The sequence below is a fragment of the Orcinus orca genome, chromosome 5 (assembly GCF_937001465.1).
Source record: "Orcinus orca chromosome 5, mOrcOrc1.1, whole genome shotgun sequence".
NCBI lineage: Eukaryota > Metazoa > Chordata > Mammalia > Artiodactyla > Delphinidae > Orcinus > Orcinus orca.
The window spans coordinates 119,821,656-119,838,066 of NC_064563.1; the positions used below are offsets into that span (position 1 = coordinate 119,821,656).

Below are 16,411 nucleotides of genomic sequence, written 5' to 3' on the forward strand. Positions count from 1 at the left end.
TATCAGAGTCATGACTGACATTCTCTTCACTAGAGCAGTTTAGAAAAAAAAATATTCTAGCCCTACTCTATACTTATTATACCACAATCTCCAGGGGTTAGGGTCACAAATCTGAGTTTAAAAAACAACCTGGGAGTTCCTCATTTTGACCACCTATATATCCTAACACAGTGAGAAGACTGATAAAATTTCACTAAACCTAATAGCTAGGTCCTTATCCCATTCACTCTTTTTTTTTTTACATCTTTATTGGAGTATAATTGCTTTACAGTGTTGTGTTAATTTCTGCTATACAACAAAGTGAATCAGCTATATATATACATATATCCCCATACCCCCTTCCCTCTTGAGCCTCCCTCCCACCCTCTCAACCATTCACTCTTAAGACTATGCCATATGGATTTTGTATCAAACCTCCCCTTAAGGTTACCTGGGGTCTTCACTAATACCAATGGGCAATTTTAATTCCTCATCCATTTTGGCTGCACATATAGTCAGAGTGACCATCTCCTACCAGATATGATTTGTTCTTCCCCCTTCAGATTGTTTTAGTGACTTCCTCTTTCTCTAAAGGTCATTTTAAAAAGCCTGAAGTATTTGGTGTCATCCTCCCATTTGCTCTCTTTGTTCAAACTACATTAGCCTTCTCTCAGTTCCTCACACACAGCTCACTTCCTTCCTAGGCTCCTTGTATGACAGAAAGAATAGTCTGATGATGATATTTTCCTTCTATCCCCCAAGTTTTCACTGATCATGCTGATAATTAAACTGTTGTTTTAAACTCTTAATATCTATTATACCCAGGCTTAAATTCTCCACCTGGCACACTACAGTTGACATAATTTTAATTTCCATAATTATGCTGCCCTCTTCTTTGTCAGTACTCTCTTCTTACAGTTTCATCTAAACCAAGGGTCAGGAAATTTTTTGGTAAAGAGCCAGAGAGTAAATATTGTGAGTTTTGTGGGCCAAGAGGCAAATTTGTGCAATTGTCTGTGTTGAAAGACAGACAGTCTTTTGTATATTTTATATTTTACACTTTAAAATGTAAAAAAATATTTATAGTTCATGAGTCACATAAAATCAGGCAGCAGAACAGATTTGGCTCATGGGCTATAACAGCTCACCAATGCCTGACCTAGACACATGACTTTAAGCGTTATCTATAGGCCTATGATTTTCAAACGTACATCTCTAGCCAGGTCATCTTCTTGATGCCAACTTGATATTTCCACTTGAATTCTATCAGGCATCAGGAGAGAAGAGTAAAATCAATCACACCCATGTACTGACCTACTCCTCTGCCACTTGGAATGTGCCCCATGTCATCAAACTTTCCCCATCCCAATAAGACACCATAACACCCCATGTCCCTAAATCCAAACGCCTCCTGTAATTCTTAATCAGTAAATCCTATCAGCTCTACCTTCAAAACAATTTCCAATCTCAACAAACTTTGCCCAAGTTGAGCGCTACAATCTTAATTCCAACCACGGTCATCCTTCACCTGGACAGGTGCAATGGTCAGCTAAATGGTCCCTCTTCAACCACTATTTTACTTCTCCCCAGTAGTACATCCTCCATACTGTAGACAGAAGGAACTGTGTAAAAGTACATCTAATCATATCACATCTCTATCTTAAACCTTTCAATGGATTTGTTTTGCATCTAAACATTGCCTACAAAATCCTAATTTTTCTGGTCCCTTGAGAGCTCCTATCCTCATGTCTCTCCAGTGCCCTTCCTTCATTCCAGCCAAACTGGCCTTCTTATTAAGAAAATACCCAGAATATTTGTTTTTGATAAAATTAGGATTTTATTTCTCTGAACAAAGTATTTCATTACATGATCTGGTTAATTCACACCTCAGTGTTTTCCAGGTCTTGTAAAGTCACACAAAAGATTAAAACAAAAACCAAAACCACGATGGTTCTTGTATGAATTACTTATCACAAAACTCTGGTAAGAATATAAATCGTCTTAATAGATTTTTTTTTTAACACAACACTTTGAAAGTCTAAGATCTATAATCACACTTGATCCAAAGAGCTGTAAGTGTGGAGTGAATCTGCCTGAGGCTTTAGAGAAAGGAGGCATATTAAAGACTATCAGAAAGCCTAGATAGGAATGAACTGTACGGTGTAAGAAGACAGATGAGGTGTTGCTCACATCAAAGCACCAAGAAACTCTCCTTTTGAAGTGGGAATACTTGACAGACACACATTTCCATTAGCTTTTAACTTCAGTAGGAATAATGGCCCAGATCATAAACATAAGTGAGTTATTTAACTGATAAAGCAGTTTAGAAGTCACAGTCAACAATATGTAATCTCTTCTTAACATTCAAAAGCAGAGTTTCCATCTTCCTCATTTATTTAATTTCTTTGGTTTTGGTGTTTTAACCAAGCTTATTTTTATTTCAGAAATTTATGTTTGTTATTCCTTTTGCTCAGAACACCCTGTATCTTCGAAGGACCTGCCTCTTTCTCTTCATTCCAATCTCAACTGAAATATCACCTCTTCAGAGAATTCTTTGACCTCCCTATAGCTACATCAGTGCCTCTGTACTTGTCAGTTATACTCATCCACATTATCACATCTAATCTTCTTCACAGCAGTACTCTTCACAGCATTAACTTGGTTATGTATTTGTGTGTCTTCTTCCTCCTTCTCTCCCTACTAACCACTTGAGCCTCTACCTACCTCATTGCTACAAGCCCAGTGCCTGGCATAGAGTAAGCACTCTATAACTATTCTTTAATTGTCTTGCTGACTATAATGTATATGCTAATCCTTTTGACTTTTTACTATACTTTTTTTCTTTCTCCCTCTCTGTATTTGTCTCCCTCATCTCTCCTCTGGCCTTCTACTTAATTTTGAAATGCATATCATTTCATGTCCTCAGAATTTCTCCTTTCTATAATGAGAGAATAATTTCCTCAAAAACCTCTGTTTTGGAAAAAAAAAAAAAAAAAGGCATAAGGTAAGACAAAATAGAGTAAATGTTTGCTTGGTATAAGGAGACACCTTCCCATGGAAGGGCGATTCCACCAGGAAACAAACAAGCAAAAACACTGCTGGTTATTCCTGGTTCCCAGATTTGAAGCCAGTAAATCATCCCATGTTCAAGCAGCCTTGACCATAGAGATGAAAGATGTGTACTTACGGTTATTAACTCATTGCAACAGTCTACAACTTAATATGGTATTGACTGACGTGATAGTAATTCAAAAGAAGTTTCATCAACATTTTCCAACAGAACAAATGCCCTTTCTAATTAGCATATCCAACCAAATACCTAAATCTGATGAAGAATTAGTTATACATCATGCTAAATTTGCATTGGCTCACTATTCTAGAAAGCTTTCAAACTAATGTAAAAAGAGATATTCAGTAATGGAAAAGAGAAAATAAAAGCTCATTTTAATCAGTTTAAAATAAAATTTAACATTATGTTAATACAGTAGTTTGTAGTTGACTGCGAGAGCAATAAAGTGATATTACTGACTCCTAAGCAGTGACCACTGTATAATCTGAAAACTCAAAGTGAATTACCAAAAGAGATCTCAACATCCTTTAATAGCTTCCCACTTCACTCCAAACAAAACCCAAACTCATTACAACTGCAAGTAAGACTCTCAACAGTCTCCATCCCTTCCTCACTGCGTTATTTATTACCTCTTCTCTTACTCCCCACCCTTTGTGTTTTGCTCTAGCCACATAGTTTTTTGGGTTTTTTTTTTCTTTTTTGCTGTTCTTACATAACACCAGGCATGATCCTACTCAAGATTTATACATTTGTTGCACCCTTGCAAGGAATACTCTTGCCCGGAATCTCTGTGTGCCTCAGGTTCTCACTGCCTTGGACTCTCAATTGCTATTTTCTCTATAAGGTCACTCCTAACTATCCAATTAAAAATTACCCTCTTAGAATTATCTGATCCCCATCACATAATTATTTTTCACCATCTAACTTGCTATACTTTACATATTTACATTGCTCATTGTCTGTCATCTGTATCCCCACATTAGAATGCAAGTTCCATGATGGCAGGGTTTTTTGTCAATTTTCTAAACTGCTCAAAGTAAATACTTTATAAAGTTTTGTTGAGTCAATGAATATGTACTCTGAGACATCAAGGAGCTTATACATAAATAAGGAAAAGACACAAATGAACAATTATAAGGCATACTGAGAAATATTGTATATGGGGAGCTTTGTAAACTGCCAGAAGCAACATCAAAATAATAATGTAGAATCTGGGCAGAGACAGAATAGGTGATATCTGAGTTAAGGGAGAAAAGGAAGATAGATGGAAAAAAGAGAGAAAGCAAGATCTTACAAATGAGCATCAGAAGTTACTGCAGGAAAAGTAAGTTAAAAAAAAATCATCGCATGAAAGAAAAAACGTAAGATATATTGCATCCCATTATGTTGTAAACAATTAACTATATAAACCAAACACAGCTTATACTTTGATAAAGCTAAGTTGAAAAACAGATCACACTATGACATGACCAAATATAAACCTGTGTTTCTAAATTTTCGGAAAATCTTCTAGACAAGATACATGATGATTTTGGGAAGCAAAGTCGCTGGTGGATGAGGCACATATCCCTTAAAGAAAATACCCAGCTTGTGAACACTGTGTGCAGCCTTCATAATGGAAAGGTGCCAGATTAATTTTTTTAGAGTCTCTTGAAACCTAAGTTGGCAACACTGAAATTCATGTGTAATTCATGAGCTTTTTAAAGGACACCTAATAAGTGACAGAGAAGTGATTCCCAAGTATGTCTTTATGCTGAGGTAGGTATGACATTATAGGTTGAAGCGGTAGAAAGAAACAAAAAGAATTAAGAATAAGCAGTATTTTCTGCCACAGACCAAGATGCCCAGTCTCACACACAGGCTATTTTGAATCTCTTGACTCCAATGTCTAAGGAGTCTAGTTTGTTTGTCCTTAATTATTACACAAAGAACTTCAGTTGCTTTTAAAGCACAGTTTAACACTTCATACCACGAGTTGGCTACGAGGCTGACTACAAAGTCAGGTGGAGTAGGGTAAGCGCCTGCCTGGGGAAGGAGCCACCGCCTTCCTCAGCCTTCTTCCAATTTATTTCTATATTTTGGTGGCAAAAATCCTACTAAAAACTTCATATGCAGATAAATTTCAGAATTTACATCGTGTTTTACTATTATTAGCATATGTTAGAATTACATATTTCTAACTTATGTGTTTCTCACACCTGCTCCTGTCACTTCTCCCTTTTTTCCTGTTTTTACCACTTTCTTCTATTCCTCTATCTCTTTAGCTATTTATGGTCTCTTTACCCCCAGTTTAACTTCTTTTTTCTCTCCATATGTGTGGCTGGGGAGAAAGACAAGGCTAGCATATCACATAGAAGATAATGTCTTGTAAACTTATCTATTCTTCAAGTCAAATTCCATAACAAATTTCAAATACAGCAAAAAACTTCAAATGAAATTTTAATTCTAAACCAAGTGCCCACTGTCTTTAAATGTGTAAACACAGAACATTAAAGCTCCCCAATAACAAATGCTAAGGGCACTTGGAACAGTGTTTAAAATAATTTTTTCCTAAATAAATTTAATTTTTAGAGGTTATAAGAACCTTCATAAAATGAGATTTACCTTAAAGAATAAAATAAATGTGAATTAAAACATACTTTAGACCTACCAGAGAATGGACTTGAGGATGCGGGGAGGGGGTAGGGTAAGCTGTGACAAAGCGAGAGAGAGGCATGGACATATATACACTACCAAACATAAGGTAGATAGCTAGTGGGAAGCAGCCACATAGCACAGGGAGATCAGCTCAGTGCTTTGTGACCACCTAGAGGGGTGGGATAGGGAGGGTGGGAGGGAGGGAGACGCAAGAGGGAAGAGATATGGGAACATATGTGTATGTATAACTGATTCACTTTGTTATAAAGCAGAAACTAACACACCATTGTAAAGCAATTATACTCCAATAAAGATGTTAAAAAGAAAAACAAACATACTTCATTATGTTGCACAGTAAAAATATGTTTTAAAATATTGTGAACAAATGTTATCTAAATATTGGATAATGTTATATAATTTCAGCAAAAAGAGGTATCAATTGCCATGTTCTTCCCCCATAAAAATGGAATATTTCACACCTGGCCTTTTTTCTCCCCCTGGCAATGGCTTTGATGATCAAAAAGACAGTTGAAAACACTGAAAAAAGTACTATGTCATAATTTCATTAAAAGCATCTAATCTAAATTGTGAAAAGGAATTCCTTTCTGCAGAAAAAAATATGCATATATATATAAGCGAGCACTCCAAAGCAATTCTTTATAATTAGACATTTATGGTATCACCTCCCTTACACTACACGGGCTCCCATGCAGACTGCATGAGGGGACATGCGTTGAGACTTATTTTAGGAATATAACCTTCAGGTGTCTGCGAAGAACCTGAAATGCACAGATAGTTTTCTCAAAAATCCAAATTTTGAGGACAAGTTCTTCAAAAATATTGTCTTTAAGGTAAATCCACTTGCATTCTTAAATCACTACTTTCCCTATTTACAATATAATATGAACATTTCAAGTTATGGAAATGGTGTACTCCATCCAATCGCTATAAATGGCTGGCTTTTTTTGTAGGAAAAGGCTGTTAGGAATTGTTGGAAGAATTTTAAATGTTGTTGAGGTGGGCATCTATGAGGGTTTTCAGGTTTGGGACAATTTGCATTTATATTTTAAGCAGTTTAAACCAAACCCAAAAGTGGACATAAGTAACATAATTCTGCCATAGACTAAATTCTGCCATACATATTTTTGTACGTGTACACACACACACACACACACACACACACACACACACACACTCGTTATCTAGAACAATGGAAAATTCTTTACATTTGGTAAACAATGGTGGACTTCTATTATACAGAAAGTTCAATTTCACCACTATTTAGCTCGATGGTATTTTAAGGTCAGGTCTCCTGAGACATACAAATAATTATCTTTTAATATTCACTGCCAAATGTCTGAGCTTACTTCTCTTAAAACAATATTCAGTTACAAGATGAAAATATTTTACCCAAGTTAACTTGAAAGACATAAACTCTAGGTGGCATTAGGGTCCTTCAAGGTAATTATTCCTTACCAGTCGTGATTCTAATATATTAAAATTCATAGATCACATTCTCTGAGATATTCTAATTGAAAAGCTATAACTGTAAACCTTCAACTCAAAGTTGGATACTATCTTCATTTACTGACAAAATTACATAATCACTTAAGTTTATTGAATGAAAGAAAATGAGAGAAACAATAAAAACACCTTTGGCACATACTGGGAAAAGATTTCAAGGGAAAGAGAGAAAGATATAGAGAGAGGACTCTTTATCTCTCCATCTATCTATCCATCCTAGCAAAGCTTGTCTCTGATCTCTCTAGAGAAAAAAAATGGATGTGTGATGAATACAAAACACAAGTGATTAGCTTTGTGTAGGTAAATATGATTCAAAGATAATATAGTTTAACAACTTGAAAAACAGGACAGCCAAATAATTTACTTTTCCAAAATTTTTGCCTCTTAAGTAAAATATTTCATGATGAAGATCATGAAACTAAAGATTATAATTGTTAAATATTATCAGATTTTATTTTTTGAATGCTCAATATATTACACAAAATCTGGTCATGAAAATGGAAGATAAAATAAATTGATTTGTCTTCAAAAGTGAATTTTGTTATATGAGTGATCTCCATTTGCGTCCTCAAAATTTCAAACTCTTACATCTAGCTTCAGGGTGGCCAATTGGAATTTCAACATGTAAATTTTCATAGAAACCAAACTGATTAAAATTCTGTGGGCACTCACGATAATATATTAAAAATTATCGCTATGTTTAAACACTATATTAGCTACAAAAATCAGGAAAGTAGTGCTAATTCAAAAACTCTGACAAACTTGTTTTTAGAAACAGACTGACATATTCATTCTTCTTTTTATTATTCTTAACATGTACCAGAAAAATAGCATACCTTTGTTATGTACCAGAATAGAGCTCCTTTATCGATGCCATTAAGAGAGAAATATATTTTTATGTATTACCAAGCAATATTTCTGAATGGTTTGTTTGTTAAAGTCAAATCAATTTCTTTATTTTTAACAAGTATTCATATTAATCCCAAACTGCCTCACATTGCCTTTAAATTCACATGCATCTCAGTGACTGTTTAAACAAATTACATAAATTACACTTTTACCTTTATACACATCTCATTAGTACTTAAGCATATTGTTGGGGAAAGAAAGAAATGTGATTTCTGAGTTTGGAAAAAATTTCTCAGTTCTGAATACAATAACTGTTGCCTGTACTTCCGAAAATCCTGTAAATCTGCTGGATTCTCTGCTGCCTTTATAGTCCTCTTCCCAGTCAAAAGTCCCATGATTTTACCTGTTGTGTTATAAATTACACCTATACATATTGGATATTAGTTCAGTTTTTTTTAGATTATCCCCAAAGTCAATGCCTAATTCAGTGTTTGGAAACATATATGTGTACAATTATAACAGTTCCTTTAAAGACAAAAATAAATCTGAACGTTTATGTTACTTGTTTTATTTGCACAGTAGACATATTTTCTATTAAAAAATGATGTATATTCTACTTATCTTGAGGATTGACTTAATTTTCACTTTTTATGCAGTTTCTAATGTACTAACCACTTAAGCAGCATAGGAATGGGCAGAGTCCAAGTCACGGAATGCTAGTCTAAGGATAAGCATCTACTATTCCATAAGTCAAATGTCAGGAAAACAGATGTCCTCAAGTGGATGCTTTTCTTGATATAAAAAACTGACAAGGGACATCTACCTGATTCCACCTCTTCTTTCCACTCTTTTCTTCTTATTTGACCCTGATGCCCCCAGGGGGATTATCGGCCAACCTTCTTATTTAGAATTCAGACTGAATTTCCTATAATATTCGTTATAAGTGATGGCTGCACACAGTTGAATTAATACTGAGTATGACGCTTCATATACATTCTAGAATAAGTGGATTTTTGCCTTCTGTCCTCAAACTTAATTACCATTTCTAACATGGTTTTTATGGGAAAGAACATCCAGATTTCCCATTGACTTACAAATAATTAGAATATAATCTACTGATAAATATGGAGCACTTGTATAAAAAATACAATTTAGCTTTGCTTATCATTCCTAAGAAATTTAAATTTACATGAAAATAATTTTATTAATTTTGCATGCATGTTTGCTACAAAAATCATACTCATTAATATGTAACCACAACTCCGGACTTTGGAGGTCCTAATAATTAAAGTTCAAGACAAAGTTGTAAACTTAATAGAGAAAAAACTTTACAGATTTTTAATGTATTATTTTCTTACCAATAGTAAAGTACTATGAGATTTTTATTTACAAACATATCCAGTAATATAAAGTTTTAATTTTGAAACTTTTATTTTAAAATCCTGCTTAATTATATGTCCCAAAGTGAGGAAAAATTAATATTTAATGAGGCTTATTGATCTAAATGGTAATATGTACCTTGGGTTGTACTTGAAATTATAAGATTTGCTTACCATGCCTGAGAAATCTGCTTCATTCAATCTAGCTATTGTAAAGGAAGCAAAATTCCCTTAACATAGTACTAAAGCATTCCATTATCTTTTCTATTAAGTTGTTTTGTCCTTTGAATCATTGCCTATTTTAATTTATACTTTTAAAAAGAAATTAAATTAATTAACTTGCATTTACCATTAGAAGTTTCACTATAGCTTAGCATGATATCGATTTCAGGGCATGTTTTTTACAAATGATGGTCACTATCAAAGGAAAGAATATCCAAGCAATCAATATTGAAGAAGGAATAAAGAGCATGGGCAAATAAGAGAGACAATACTTATTCTTCTTCAAATATCTGAAATATCCAATAAGCTCTTAACCAATGAGAATAAACCAAAATCCCTGGAAATGACGGCCACAGAAAGGGTTTTGCCAATCTCCTGTAATACTAAACATACTGTTGGATCACTATTGCAGAGAAACAGTTGTCCTGCTGCATTTTAGTGATCCGACACATTGCCGGAGGAATAAACAACTCTCCTAGCCAACAGAAATGCTGCCTACAGATTCTTGTTTTAGACCTTTGATGAAAAAATATGTGTGTTAAATATGATTTTCTTACATTATTTTTAACAAAAGAGAAAAGCAAAATGAGAATTCAACTAGTTGTTATCATAAATTCTTAATGGCTTGAAAGAAAAACTAAAAACCAAAGTCTATTTCATTATTAAAATTGATTATCTGCATATATGTATACATACCTATTCACATACAAGACACACATGCATTTTTATTTTTGAAAAACATCTTCCTATTTTATTTCAAAAATTAATGAACAAAATTATATATTATAAAGAAATAATGTTCTTTTTGAACAATCTTTTCAAAAGAGTTAATAAACTTACTTAAATATGTACAATATTTAATGGATATTTTGGAAACCACAGGACTAACAAAAGGTCAACACCACTATACATTTTCAGTTTTATCTAGAGCAAAGCCCTCATACCTTTCCTGCTCACAGATTTCAAGGCTTAACAAATGCAGAAACAATGTCAAAATGGATTCTCCTCTAAGACAAAACAAAATTCATGGGGTCAGGACTTCCTTTTATCATATACAACATTAAATTGCTATGTGCATCTGAGTAGGCAACACACCTCCAAAAATAATACTTATCACAGAACACATTTTCTAGACACTAGCTTTGGCATAAACCACTCCATAGAGCTACTGATCAAATCAGTATACTGAAAAACCTTATTACAAAATCTATGATCCTTTTCAACTCCACCTCAGGACACAACACTCCTGCAGCTCCACTCTATCATTAATTTCCTCCAAATACACTTGGCAAAGCAATGAGGAACATCAAATTTTCCACTTAATTTCTGAAGAACATCACACCCTTTAATGAATATGTTCTTGAAGTTTAAAAAATTAAAACATAAAAGTCACTAAAGAGATCCAAAAGCTTCACTTCAAAAATATAATAACCTTAATAGGTTTTTGTAAAATCATATAAACACACACACAAATATATCCATGTATATAGCATCTACTACAACAGAGTAAAGCCAATCTTGAAGCAATGGCTTCAAATCTGACACACCAACACACCAAATTCTAGCTCAATTTAACTGCTTTCGTAAGCATTACAGTCCACTTTAACAAAGAACTTGGGGAAAGATTACAACAAATCACTTAAAACATCAAACCAAAGGTCCACGTAATCTCAAATCTCATATCCAGCTCTCAAAATATTAAAACATGCTTGCACCTACCTTGACCTTGTCCATTCCCCGGCTGACTCCAAAGGATCACAATCATCATTAGCAGTCCTGGAGTCCATGTCCACATTCTTCTAGTGACATCTCCTTGTCTTCTGGCCATTGCATTTTAAATTCTGCATATTGAGAGGAGTGGGCATGAAAAGTATAATAAATTACAACCTAAAAGAAATGTATTATCACTCAAATCCCATATCTAATAGGCATTGTGTGTTTACAAATCACCCTGCTTACAAGGGGATACATTTGAAAATCATGCTTCTCTTTGGTATTCTCACTGTGATGATTAATATGAAAGCTCATTCATCTTAAATCTCATATTCTCAACATTCATTTGAATATTTTTCAATATCAGTTTGCAAAATCGACTATTAAATCTATGAACGCTTAAAAAGGACTTCCAAAATACCCACTGGAGTATAGTCAAGCAAAACACTGTACATGGACAATCTATATAAGTCGCTATTTAAGTAAATTGATGTATTAAAAACACCATATCATCTCTATAAACATACACAAATATGACTTTTCAACACATTTGTGTAAACTTAGCATAAGTATCTCATATCTCTGTAGTTTTGAGTAAAATGATATTCTAGTTAATCAGTAACTTTAACAGCATAGAGATTCATCATGTACACAAAACTAATCTTGTGTACTTAAAACTGAGAGTACAATTAATTACAGAAAACACTTGCAATTCTAATCCCGGATATACAAACCATATATATAGGAAGTCATACACATAAAATATACTTGAATATTCATTTTGATGCTGTTTTAATACTAAAAAATGAAAATGCTTAAATGCCCAAAGGGATATTATTTGTTCATACAGTTGAATGATATATATAGTACCTAAGATGAATAGACTTAAGTCACTTTTACCAAAATGGATCAATGTCAAAAATAAAAATTTAAACAAAAATAGCAAGTTGCAAAATGATAGGTTCAATAATATATCTTTTATATGTAAACATATAAATATATAAAAATATAATTTTATATTAAATTATGTATAAAAACATACATATAAACATAATACTTGTTTACATATATAACATAATAAGCCATAAGAATGATAAACACCTTCCAAAATTACGAAATTTCAAGATTAAAATTTATAAAGTCATTAAGAGGAATCTTCAGAGAAGATTACCCCTAAGTTCCAGTGTTTCCACATTAACAAAATATGGAGCTAAGGAAAGTGAATTTAATGATTTCCTGAATAAACTCCATATTCAAAATGCTACATAATCCTAATTCTAGTAAATTTGGAAAGGAATCCAGGCATCAGAACTTTTTCTTCTCCCTTTCTTCTACATTAAGAAAAGAGGATTTAATTACTCACTTTTGAATTATTTATTTCAGACTCATAGTGTCAAAGCTAAAGGGAAATTTAGAGCCAACTAATCCATCCTCCTCATTTGAAGTAAGAGGCCAAGAAGGTTGGAATGACATTTCCAAATTCACGTGTAACAAGAGAATGATGATGGCGATGATAGTCTTAGTACTAAGAAATATTTCTTGAAAATTTACATTTTCCCAGGTTATTTTAATATACTGATTGCCTTACATTCCTAGTTCCATTTCATTCTCACAGAAATGCTATGAGATAATATCACAATCACCATTTTAGAGCTGAGAAAGCAGAGACTTAGAGAAAAGCCACACAACTCCCAAGTCATGTAATTAGTATGTACTATTGTGACTTCAGCCAAAACAGGATGACCTCAGAGCCTATGCTCTGAACTAGCAATCACTGTGCAGGAATTTAGTCCTAGATCTCCCAGCTACAGTCCAGTAATCACTCTGAAAAGGATGCTGAGAAGAGGAAAAGGAGATAGCTTACATAGAGAACCTTGTGTACTTATCCCAAATAAACATCTTCAAATTGAAAATCATTAAAACATAAGACAATTGAGCTATCACAGTTTAAAAAAAAAAAAAAAAGCATCAGCCCTTTCCAGAGTAACATGGGGTGTCCAGAGAAAATCTCAACATCTTCCCAACACACCTCAGCATTACTAATAATTTTACATTGAAGAATAAGATGAATAATATTACAGAAGAGCTATAGTGATGCCTGATTATTTGTTTAGGGAGCAAGGGGCAGGGTAGGAGGTTATTATCAAAGACCAACTTTAGTGGTATGCATCTGTAACATGTGTGTGTGTGTGTGTGTGTGTGTGTGTGCGTGTGCACAACACACACACACACACACACTCTTTTAACCACTAACTGATAGATCTTTGTTCCCTTCTAATCAACATGTAACCATTTTTATCTGGTAGCAATAATGTCAAAATTCACATTTAACTCACCCTTAAATGTACTACTTTTGCAATTTATTTTAATTTACTGTTTCCTTAACTCCTGTATACCATACTCATTTTAAATGGCATTCTGTTCTTATTCTACATAGAATTGAGGCAGTATATGAAAAATCTTAAAATACTCTTCAAGAAGGATTGGCATGTAAAACACCAGTTCCATTATACATTTTAGTAAAATTTTAAAGAACAGATGGCTTTCAAATTGTTATTGTAATCAGAAGAAAATGTAACCTTCCTTTCCAATTTGATGTTTATGGAAAACCAATAGTTCTTAAATGCCAAGTTTCTACAATGTATTATCTATATGCTATTCCTGCCCCTCTATAAATATGAAAATCATGACTTTCTATGAAATTTTATATTAATTAACTGGACTCACATAAGGTAAAACCAATCCATTTCTTTATCCTTATGAAAGAAAAACAAAATAGCTAGAAAGGGGTATGCTAGATGAACCAGAAAATAAGGTTATCATGTACCATAAAGGCATGCAATGGACTTCTCTAAATCTTTTTTGGAACACTCTTTTCATGCATATGAAAATAAAAGCTAAGTGAAAAATAGCTGCTTTATCTTATGAACTTTACTTGTACCTGTTACTCTTTAAAGACTGGACTAAGTCCTAAAACACAGATAGTTGGATTCATTGTGCTTTTTCTGGCAATAGATGTGATATTCAATGAGCAGAGAATTAGAACGTGGCTATGCAAGGATTTGGGAGCAAATAGCATTATGAGACAGTGTCATGGCTCCATAGATTCTCTCCAGAATGCTGCTCTGTCAGATGGAGCCCCAGTCATACCACCTGGTCTGAGGGTTGCTTCATATCTAGAGGTGTTCACTAGGAAGGACAGTCTTAAGTTAATAAGACTGTTAGGCTGTAGAACACCTACCATCAATGGAAGTGAAGACTTCTAGGTATTAGAGCCACTCCTGTTACAGACCATCTCTGGGTTTTATGTGCAGCCAACTCCTAAAAATTATTCTCCCCTCTCCCACTCATTCCACCTCTCATGTGGATCTTTTCAATATTTTCTTCCTCCCTAGCCAGCAGACCCAATGAACCAGCCTAGGTTGTATGTATACATACAAATGTATCTCAGCAACCAGACAGGTAACACCTTCAGATTTGCTATTTCATTGTGATCTATAGAGAGTGGCTCTAGTCACCTTCTAGGATAAGTTCTACAGCAGCTTCCTTAAAGAAAATTCTTTTCTGGAAAAAAAGGTTTCCTTGCAAGTCCCTCTCCTGGCAACTGGTTTCCTCATTGAAGTGCTTCTTCAGGGAGTGTTGGGACATGCCAGTGAGCCTACAGGTTGATGTTTTTTTCGCTCAACTTCTCCATTATAATGCAACCTATCTGGTCACCCTTTTAAAACTAAAGACCAAAGAATCAACTGGGATCAGGAAGTGACCATAGCTCATAGGTCATCAATGTCTCTTCTCAGCATATTATAGGAACACAATCTAAGCCAGAAAAAAACAGCAGAGCCCATTACAGATCTCAAGTTCCAGTAATTAACATTGATTTTTTTCAATGGGAAATTTTCATTAGAAGCCAGCACATGACTTACATTCAGTAATAACTTAGATTAAGACATATTGGAGCCTCACTTTAACACTGTCCTTGGTCTAAATGCCATGGAGTCATTTTTAAAAGGGGTCTTTTTGACATTAGTAAATTCTCATAGTTAGGGTCTATCTCAGTCCAAACTATACCTGACATGTAATAGTGACAAAGTTCTGTGTAATCCAAACTAATAGTACAATTTATATAAATTATATATAGAGACACAATACATGAATACATTTATATATATTTTTTTTTCAACAGGATAAAACTTGGAGGCTGAAACTATTACTCTCGGCCATCATGCTTTAGAATAAAGAGCCCAAACAATGAAAGGACATCTAAGGATGCTGACCCTGTTTAATATCTATGACAAATTAATTAACCTCTTTAATATTCAGTTTCCAGGATATGTGACAAATAAAAAAAAAATCTCTAAAATTCCTGTAAGCTATAAAGTGTGAAAATTCTATTATGTCATTGGTTCAGGAGAAACAGATAAATCGCTTGCCATTTGGCATTATAAAAAAACAGACATCTCAAAATGTAATATAACATGCACTTCTGTCCTAAAGTGTGGTCCATAAGCATTCTGCTTCAGAATAATCCAGGATGCCTGGTAAAATGTACAGGCATGAGCATCACTGTGGACATGCTGAATCAGAACCCCTGGAGATGAAGCCTTGGAATATGTAATATATGTAATAAACCCTTCAAGTGACTATTTTTAATTATAAAATTGGGAATAACTAGTTTATACCATGGCACTTACTTAAAAAATTATAAATAGATTTCATAGAAATCTACAGTCTTTCTAATCTTAATGACCGATTTTTCAGTGAAATATGACTAGTCATCTATATATAATTTCAAATGAGTAAGAGACCTAAAACAACAAGTTTAGCAGTAATCACCCTAACATTTGAGAGTCCAAGAGAGCCATAGGGGCCTAAAGTCCTTCCAGAGAGGAAGAATGATTTATCCTCCTAAACTCTGTGGAATTACTGACAGCATAAAACCATTCCTGTGTGTCCTGATATCCTCTCAAGTGGACTTAAAGAAGAACCATTCCCAGCCCAGATTTCCTGACCCACACCTCTTTTGTTAAGATAGGAGCCT

At 34.0% G+C, this 16,411-nt stretch overlaps 1 protein-coding gene across 7 annotated transcripts in view; it reads right to left on the bottom strand.

Moving 5' to 3' along the window:
* Positions 1–16,411, bottom strand: part of ROBO2 (roundabout guidance receptor 2) — a 1,654,833-nt gene that overhangs the window by 1,619,520 nt on the left and 18,902 nt on the right. For all 7 annotated transcript variants that reach the window (XM_049710547.1, XM_049710548.1, XM_049710544.1 and 4 more), the window contains exon 2: positions 11,380–11,501. In XM_049710547.1, coding sequence (XP_049566504.1) covers positions 11,380–11,488 — 109 coding nt within the window. In that variant the 5' untranslated portion in view covers positions 11,489–11,501. The remainder of the gene's footprint in view (positions 1–11,379; positions 11,502–16,411) is intronic.